Below are 9,940 nucleotides of genomic sequence, written 5' to 3'. Positions count from 1 at the left end.
ATACTGCATACCCTCTTATCCCATTTATAAAATATAAACAGATTGCACATACTGCATTGTATAGTTTTTCCTTTTGTCCTCTTAAATTAAAATATACACTTAATTAAATATATAAAATTACTTAAAAAAAAAGTCAGATATTAACTTACAACTGTTACTGTACATGTGGTTTCTGCAGTCCAGCTGCTGCTGGGAAGCAGACCCCCTGTTTCGAGGGGATTCAGGAGTAATACAGGCTGTCACTTTGTGTGATTTTACTTTTTAAATAAAGACTAATTGTATTTAAATAACCAGTACAATAATTGGATAAGAGAACATGAAAACACATTTTGAAAAGGTAGAACCATTTTAAAAAAAATGCAAAACAGAGCATTCTGATTGGTCTGTTGTGTTGGCAGTAAGAAAGGTCCTTCGAATACCACACAATGGGGATAACATACTAACAGAAATAACACTGCACCAGGTACTTCTCTACTGTATGTAAAACACCTGCTTAAGGTGCTATCATTATTGCCAGATTGCCAACCATCCATATAGGATTTTCACACTAAAAACAGCGCTACCTGTTACAACAGATCAGCAAAACTATGCATGGCTACTTTTTTTTTTATCCAGTTTGAATCTCTTTCATTTTCTTCAGTTTTCAATTCATTCTTCAGAGAAATGGAGCGTTTTTTGCAGTGGTCCCAGAATATATTTTGTAATGCCTTCCTGCTGTATTTAAGCAGTGGGGAGACTAACTTCCCAGGATCTCCTCAGCACCTGCTCGGCCCCCATTACTTTCAGTCTGGGAATTCGTCTAGTCTCTTATCCTCTTTCTGTATGTGCTGGTAACATGACTATGGAGACACAAATACAGATTTGCAGTCATTATTACACTAGCTATCTTTTATCAACTATATCACTTATAGTTTTACCTCTGAATTAGCTACTTGAAAGAGCAACTAGGCATGGCTGTGAAACATCAGTTATCTTAACTAATGTACTATTTTTGTTCTTTAGATTCACTATGTATGTTTCAGCCATCACATCCTGCCCTCAGAATCATGAATAGCTAACCTCCATGTGTAATCATGCAAATACTTAATGGGATCGCACACAGGCTTGCATGTGGGACTATTTTGGAAAAGAGTTTTTGCACAGATTTTAGAAATATATAGTACATTCTAGGATTCAAGCTGATATTTTATCAATGTTAGTGTCACAACTCACCATAGTGTAGGTATAGTAAAGAACATTTATCAATATATCAGGCCCCCACTCCTTACATTTACCGGTACACACTTCTTCAACCATGGAGATACTCATTTATTTAAAAACAGCATGTACCCATGTATAAGCTTACGCCCCTATTTGCACACTTATGGTACATTTGGAACACTGGAGTGTATTCATTAACCTGTCCCTATGCAACAGCTAACCCATTTATTCTATGTGATATTTCTTACTGATGCTATGATAGTAGCGCTATTGAAAAAAAATCACTTGACCCTGTCCTTTGTGTATCAGGCTCAGAGTGCCATGACAATATAATTCACTATATATCTCTGATTTTAATACCCATAAAAAGCTGCTCTTAAAGAGTAAGTAGCAGGTTCCCAAAAATAGCGTTACACGTCCCCACGTGTTGCTACAACTGTTTAAACAAACTACCTGTCATTTGTCTTTACATTGTTAACATCCTGACAACTTTTTACACTTTAAAGTCTGTTTCAAAGCTCTTTTCTACATGTCCGCTCTAGCACGCTGAGTGGAAGGATTATTGCTCACTGTAACACTGCAAGAATGCTCCATGATGTGCTATGGAACAGAAAAGCTAGAGTACTTGTTATGATTTCTCTATCTATCTATTTATTTATTTTTAAATCGTTCTTCCTGCATTAAGGACAGAATCTCAAACCCCATTGCAGTACAGCGGACATTTTGAAAAGAACTTTGAAACAGACTTTAAAGTTATAAATGTAAAATGTTGTCAGGATGTTAACAATGAAAAGAAGAAGAAAAAAAAAACAGATGTTATTTAAACAGTTGTAGCAACACATGGGGGATGTATAACGATATATATTGATACGTAACTGTGCATCTTGTTTGTGCTACAAGAACAATTATACAATAAACATCAATAAGCTTGCCTCCAGTGCAGTTAATAGAAAATCATACATCCCTCCAATGCCACAGGGGTCCATCATGTCCCTGATGAAATGGAGTTCCGCCCCCAAGTGCTGAATCCTGCAAAGTCAAAGGCTAGCTGGTACATGAATCTGAATTCAATTAAGAAAATGTACAAGTATGTACAACTTGTGAAGTAACATTTAGCTGAACGTATTATTAAGCTCAGTGTTGAATTAAGTGTATAAAGAGTTTACTGGTCTCCATCATATCTAGGCTACATGGGATATACATCCCCAGCTGGAGATAATACTAAACCTACTACTATGACTGCGACAACTACTATGAAAAAATGTTGTTATTAAAAAGCAAGTGAGTGTTGAGTGACTACAATAGCAAAAATGCAGAAGCACAGTAATTATTACCAGTTTTCTTGGTGATTTTGTGATTTGGCTCAATGTGCCTTTATCTCCTGGCAGGATTTGAACCAGAACCCAGTGCTAAGGGCACCGTCTTAGACAAGGCAATTAGAACTGAGCTACCCACCCTTGACTGAGCCACCCAGGATTAAGGACTCTTGCACAGATATACCTTGCTCTGGACACCACATAAATGAGCAGAGGCAGCAGGTCATCCATGGGCAGTTTGTACTCCCTGTCCAGAACCCAGGACACAGTCTTCTCAATCTCTTCAAACGTCCTGAACAGAGTGTGCATTTTTTCCAGAGGGTCTGCTGTAGTGCTATCACAAAAAAAAAAAAAAAAAAAAAAAAAAAAAAAAAAAGTGTACTATTTGGTCTTTACATAAGGAGTAAAATAATTTTGTATGTAAAACCATGTTTGTATAGATGTTTATATTTGTCACCTCTTTGGAGGGTGAATAGTTGACAAGGCCATCAGAATTAAAACTACAATTGTCCTTGATCTGATATCTTGGTATTCAGGTATTTCAGCATGAGTACAGGCTGACAAGAGTTGTAAGCAACAGCATTTTCAGATAATTAAGAGCTTGTGCTGGGACAACTAATCCTAAATAATTTATTTTATTTTTTAAGCAGTCTTTTACCTTACTTTCTGGAAGCACTCGATTGCTGAATGGAAGCACTGATTGTTCACAAAGGAATATCTCTAGGAATGAAACAAAGACAGTGTTTTTCTTGTCATATAAAAATATGATTCAGTTTTCTAAATGTTTTAATATTATAATAATTTACTCTTTAATGAAATTTGTTTAGCATTTTTCTCCATTTGAAAAAAAAAATCCAAAAGATATTACTTGTACTTTATGTGTTAGGCATATTTGAAAGCAGCAAAGTAGTGTAACTAGGAAGTGTAGCTAGGAAAAAAGGTTTTTACTTCCAGCACACTGTAACACAGCGTCAATTAGTGTCGCACTCATTTGCAGCCCTCTGGAACAGCACACAAGAATATCCCTGAGAAAGTGTCCTGAGGGCATCAGATGATTCTTAATGGTTAGGTTTAGGGTTAGGTTTGGGTTTGAGGTTAGGCTTTAGGGGAGAGGTTGCTTAAGGTTAGGTTGGGTTAGGGACAGGGTGGTTTGATTTCGTAGAGTTGCCGAGCTCTGGAAGTGAAAGGTGGGAGTAAATAGCAAATGCCCTGGAATCATCTGATGCCATCAGGACACTTACGAGGGGATATTCCTTTATGCTGTCCCTCTGGAGCTTAGAAATGTATAGGTGAAATAAAAACAGAAATTAGTAAGCAATGGAAGCGAAACAAAAAAGTATAACCGCATTTTTCAGTTTTTCACAAGGAAACCACAGAGGAGAAAGAAATAGCTAACTCCAGCAATATGGGAAAGCTGACATCCAACGATACGAATGCAGGGAATGGAGATGAGATTTCTAAAGCAGTGGCTTCAACATCTCCAGCTTGTGACACTGGGCCTGATGCAGCAGGTCTGTACTGTACCAGTGTTCTTATGTGTGGACTGAAAAAATGTGGAAGAGGAAAAAAGAGACGTGGATAGACTTAAAAAATTGAAAACTTGGCTGTAACGTGTTCGACTGTTGCAGATTTATCACTCTTTTACATCCAAGGGATTGAGGCTTTTGAATGATGGCATTTGTTTCAGGTATCTTACAATGGATCCATCCGGAGCGTACGTTTACAATCTCTCCGAAAGAAAATCGTGGAACACAAACAGTTAAGAGCTCACATCATGGTGCAAGAATTGCTGAAAATGCAAAAGAACAGACTAGAAAGAATGTTTGCCAACATGACTGCATCCCATCTAAAGGCAACGTGTGCAATTTCCCATTCTGCATACTGCTTGGCTAAAAACAATAACCCTTGTTCGCTGGAACTTCAAAAAGGAAAATGGTGTGGATATAGGATTGGGGCTGCATTCTCGATACAGTGCTACAGAAATCATCAATCACATTGCTTCTGGCATGAGGAAGAAAATCTGTAAACATGTCCACGACACAAATGGTAAGTTTTCTATACTTAGATGAGTCTACAAGTCTGAGTAGCAAAACATCACTTATTGTGTACCTTAAATGTAAAACTGCGAACTACATTTTATGTTTTTAGATCTTTCAAATCAAAAAGCTGAAACAATAGTAAAGCATCTATCTTATTTCCATCTCTGATGTGTGTATGTATGTATGTGTATATATAAGAAGTAATGTGTACGGTGGACCATAGAGTTTTTGTATAGCATAAGGGGGAGCAAAAAGGTTGAGAACCCCTGTTCTAAAGCTATGCCAAGCTTCAGGCAGGAATACACCTGCAAATATGATCATTAACCTCATCCCTGCCTATCTCTCAGCACCACTCAAAGATGTCAATCAAGACATCAAGGCAGTGTGCCAAAACCAAGCTAGTCAAAATGTGTGAATACCTACTTGTGAATTATTTGTATTGCTTATGTCAACTGCATTTATTTATTTTATTTATTGAAATAATAAAGTTTGTCCTGTCTGATTGAAAAATGCTCAGTAATGCCCTATATGGTCTTACCTGGTTTGCAGTCAACTGAAGGTCCTTTAGCGGCCATAAATGCCTGAGGGGGAAACAAAGTACAATAAAACCAATTCAGGATTCATAGAATCTAAAAAGACTTTGAGGAACTAAAATATACAGTTAACCACTTCCGTTTTTATCCTTCTGAAAATACCAGCATGCAGAAAAAAACACTGTTCCACTGTGAAATACTGTAGTATATTTTACAATTACTAGATGGCGGTAAAACACAAAATCACAGGGACTGGAGTGTTTTCAGTTCTCAAAACTATACATAAGAACATAAGAACATAAGAACATAAGAAAGTTTACAAACGAGAGGAGGCCATTCGGCCCATCTTGCTCGTTTGGTTGTTAGTAGCTTATTGATCCCAGAATCTCATCAAGCAGCTTCTTGAAGGATCCCAGGGTGTCAGCTTCAACAACATTACTGGGGAGTTGATTCCAGACCCTCACAATTCTCTGTGTAAAAAAGTGCCTCCTATTTTTTGTTCTGAATGCCCCTTTGTCTAATCTCCATTTGTGACCCCTGGTCCTTGTTTCTTTTTTCAGGCTGAAAAAGTCCCTTGGGTCGACACTGTCCATACCTTTTAGAATTTTGAATGCTTGAATTAGGTTGCCATGTAGTCTTCTTTGTTCAAGACTGAATAGATTCAATTCTTTTAGCCTGTCTGCATATGACATGCCTTTTAAGCCCGGAATAATTGGTCTGGTCACTCTTCTTTGCAGTCTTTCTAGAGCAGCAATATCTTTTTTATAGCGAGGTGACCAGAACTGCACACAATATTCAAAAAGACGTCTTACTAGTGCATTGTACAGTTTTAACATTACTTCCCTTGATTTAAATTCAACACTTTTCACAATGTATCCGAGCATCTTGTTAGCCTTTTTTATAACTTCCCCACATTGTCTAGATGAAGACATTTCTGAGTCAACAAAAACTCCTAGGTCTTTTTCATAGATTCCTTCTCCAATTTCAGTATCTCCCATATGATATTTATAATGTACATTTTTATTTCCTGTGTGCAGTACCTTACACTTTTCTCTATTAAATGTCATTTGCCATGTGTCTGCCCAGTTCTGAATCTTGTCTAGATCATTTTGAATGACCTATGCTGCTGCAACAGTGTTTGCCACTCCTACTACTTTTGTGTCATCTGCAAATTTAACAAGTTTGCTTACTATACCAGAATCTAAATCATTAATGTAGATTAGGAATAGCAGAGGACCTAATACTGATCCCTGTGATACACCGCTGGTTACCACACTCCATTCTGAGGTTTTTCCTCTAATCAGTACTTTCTGTTTTCTACATGTTAACCACTCCCTAATCCATGTACATGCGTTTCCTTGAATCCCTACTGCGTTCAGTTTGAGAATTAATCTTTTGTGCTGGACTTTGTCAAAATCTTTCTGGAAATCTAAATAAACCATGTCATATGCTTTGCAATTATCCATTATCGATGTTGCATCCTCAAAAAAATCAAGCAAGTTAGTTAGACACGATCTCCCTTTCCTAAAACCATGTTGACTGTCTCCCAGGACCCTGTTACCATATAGGTAATTTTCCATTTTGGCTCTTATTATAGTTTCCATAAGTTTGCATATAATAGAAGTCAGGCTTACTGGTCTGTAGTTACCTGGTTCAGTTTTGTTTCCCTTTTTGTGGATCGGTATTACGTTTGCAATTTTCCTGTCTGTCGGTACCACCCCTGTGTCAAGAGACTGCTGCATATACACACCCACTGTAGTTTTGTCTTTATTTACACTTTATTTTATCACAATAAGACTTACTTTTTTAGAACCACAGTCAAATGTCTTTACCCCCAGGTCAACATATAAAGGACTGTATTCACAGAACTGTTTTGAAGAATGTCTGCACAGATTTTATATGTTAAAAAGTGCTTTGAAGATCTAAAACAAATTAACAAACCCACTCCAAAACAAGCAAGTAAACAGATGAAATTAATGTTAACAGGCTTAAAAAAACAATCATTAAAATATGGAATGTAGTGAACCCACTTACTTCTGTACATCGAGAAAATCCAGCAGTTTAGCGTCCGACAGCAAGCCGAGGTGCACAATGCCCTGCCAGTAGAGGGCATCGCCCTTCTCATGGTACAGCATATAGAGCATGGAGAGCTCGGGGTAGAACTTGGGCAAGATCAGCGGCAGCACCAGAGTGTAACAGTTCATTTCATTCCTGTAGAGAATAACCCAGGACAAATAGTCATAATGTATTGTACTGAATACAGGACAAATAAATAAATAAAGAAACACCAGCTATATCATTGGATAAAGAGCCAGTATTGGGAGCCAAGAGATCACAGATTTAATAAGATGAAGAAATGTGTTTAAATTGTTTTTCAATCCTTCATGCATTTGTTTCACTTGTAAAATGTTAATTATATTTGTGCAGTCCTGGATATGGAAGCAAATGAAAAATGAGCACCTTGTATTTGCCATTAGTCAATGTCAGCTGTACCTGCTTTTTGGTTTATTATATTATAGAATACAAGTGCGAAAGATTGGCTCTGCAACTAAATGGTTTCTTTCCTTTAGTGCAGTGGGGGAATATAAATTGTTATCATACACAATTTAGAAGGGAAAGGCTTTGACAAAGTTAATAGATATTTATTTTTTAAATACCTTGTCTCTTTGTCTTCAGACTCCTTGTTGAATGACTCAGGGAGGTAATCCCTGAAATAGAAAAAAAAACCTAAGGAATTTAACTTTCAATTAACTTGTAATAAACCCCAACGTAAAGATGTACTGCCCAAAGACATGCGCAAGTTTACGTCAGTATGTGTCTCGTAATCATGTAACCCACGACTTAAGCTAAAACGGTAAGACATTTAAAAATGAACTAATTTCGACACACTACAAACAAAGTTTGCTTGTGCGTGCCATCAGTGCTGCAAACTTGATGGGAATACATACATAAGTGTGTCATGTGTGCTGCGTGTTTGAATGAACCTGAAACCAAATACAAATAACTGTGGTTCCAGCCAATGTATCGTCCTCGCCTCTTGCAGTCTTTGATTGCATCTACAGGGGAAATGTGCTGGGCTGCCTTAACATCAGTATTGCCTTGCATCTACTTTTGACTGCCTGTCACAGTGGCTTCAGGGGAGAGAATTTTTTTTTATTTTGCCTTAAAATTGAATTATTCGTTCTATTTACTTCCTACGGTGTCGCAGTAACATTTGACTGGACTCGTCAGATATTGATCCTGCACCAGATTAGCGGAAAACTGGGTTATTCAGCTTTAATTGCAGACTTTTCCACTGCAAAAGCACGGAAAGTTCATTTCTAATTGAGTATTTTTTTTTTTTGCTTTAGTAAATGCAATAGTGTCGTTGTTGCCCTGTTTGAAAGTCATGGTATCGTAATGTAGTATTACTGGTAAGAATAGGGAACGCACCAGAATTGAGCTTTATATGGGGCCACCGTGGGACAAACGCCGCCTCTGTCGAAGCCAGTAAAGGGATAAGCAAAAGGTTACATTTAAATGTATGTATGTGTGTCTGCTACTTATTCAACAAACTCAACAAACTGCAGTATATTCGTACTTGAATTACTAACATGCACAATAGGGGCACCCCCTGTCAAACTCAGTGTCACACTTCCAATTCCGAACCACCATTACCTCGGACTACATCCCCACATCTCTTATCCCCAGTAGGATGTGCAGAAAGTGGTGCCCTTATTCCCCTTACCTGATGATCTCCAATAGTTTTTTTGCAAGGTATTTGACTTCATCCTGGGCCATGGTCAGTAGATGCTTATTGGCACCCATCCCAGAGTAGGTGGCCTGGAACACCAAGGCCTGAGTTTGCAGAATCTTTCCCAAGGGGTGCTTGGCACACTGGAAGGACTGAAGCACAGAGAGGCAACAGATTAATTTACCCATTGTACATGGGTTCCTGGTTTCTTAAAAAAAACAAAAACAAAAAAAAACAATTGTTTCATATTTCACTGTATTTTTTTTATTTATCTTTCCACTTTGAAACAATGATTTCCTTGCAAACCCATAACAAAATGAATGATGTATTTAATATAAACAATAGTACATGATTAGACTTTCTAATTTCTAACTACAATTCTATTGTAACAGCAAATGGTTAAACAAATAATTTGCGTTTTTAGTTTTTAATACATACATTAATCATCTATATACAGATTCAAAAGTTTAGAATATCACTTTTTGTCCAAATTCATGTGTACCTTTTCCAAATACTGTTGTAGCAGTACATAATCAGACTTCTTTTTTAGGTTTTCTATGAAGTCATTATTTGCAGAGAATTCCTCAGATTTCCTATTATATTGGGGAAATAAAATAAAATAAAATAATATATATATGAAATAAACTTAAATGCATGTATCCATACATACTATCCATGTACAAACTACCATCTGTTAATCCACACGTGTAATAGACCTGACCTGAGTTTATTGTGCCTGTCTTAATTACCAGTATATTTTAAACAGATGGCCTTTGCATTTGTCCATATGTGGGATCATTTTAAAGAGTAAAAACAGTTGAAGACATATACATTGAAAATAAATATACTATGCTTACAGTATGCATGCTCGTGTTTAATAATGTTTATATGGGGTTTCTGTTTGTGTGGTTTTATTAACTGTAATTAGGTACCAGCATAAAATGAGTTCATAATGCAAAGCATATAATAAATAAAAAGTAAGTCAATGTAATAATTTTAAATCATTACCTGTATTTTGTTTTGCTTCTGAAATTGGAAATAATGCTGAAAAAATTATGTGATTTATCTTTTAATGGTTGCTGAAATATGCTGGGAAATTATCTTCTGCAAAATGTGCAT

General features: G+C 36.8%; 1 protein-coding gene across 7 annotated transcripts in view; it reads right to left on the bottom strand.

The window, feature by feature from the left end:
- Positions 1 to 255: 255 nt before the first annotated feature.
- The window catches only part of LOC121314309 (ALS2 C-terminal-like protein), a 36,868-nt gene continuing 27,183 nt past the window's right edge, over positions 256 to 9,940 (bottom strand). For 3 of the 7 annotated variants that reach the window (XM_041247420.1, XM_041247421.1, XM_041247419.1), the window contains 9 exons: positions 9,324 to 9,414; positions 8,816 to 8,973; positions 7,746 to 7,796; positions 7,123 to 7,299; positions 5,094 to 5,136; positions 3,175 to 3,236; positions 2,656 to 2,850; positions 2,133 to 2,229; positions 256 to 839 (listed from right to left, as the gene is read on the bottom strand). In XM_041247420.1, coding sequence (XP_041103354.1) covers positions 783 to 839; positions 2,133 to 2,229; positions 2,656 to 2,850; positions 3,175 to 3,236; positions 5,094 to 5,136; positions 7,123 to 7,299; positions 7,746 to 7,796; positions 8,816 to 8,973; positions 9,324 to 9,414 — 931 coding nt within the window. In that variant the 3' untranslated portion in view covers positions 256 to 782. Of the gene's footprint in view, positions 840 to 2,132; positions 2,230 to 2,655; positions 2,851 to 3,174; positions 3,237 to 5,093; positions 5,137 to 7,122; positions 7,300 to 7,745; positions 7,816 to 8,815; positions 8,974 to 9,323; positions 9,415 to 9,940 lie in introns of those variants that run through there. The other 4 variants (XM_041247422.1, XM_041247424.1, XM_041247425.1 and 1 more) reach the window with 4 other exon arrangements.

Source organism: Polyodon spathula, chromosome 4 (genome assembly GCF_017654505.1).
Source record: "Polyodon spathula isolate WHYD16114869_AA chromosome 4, ASM1765450v1, whole genome shotgun sequence".
Classification (NCBI taxonomy): Eukaryota; Metazoa; Chordata; class Actinopteri; order Acipenseriformes; family Polyodontidae; genus Polyodon; species Polyodon spathula.
This window is presented reverse-complemented; position numbering and strand designations above follow the sequence as displayed.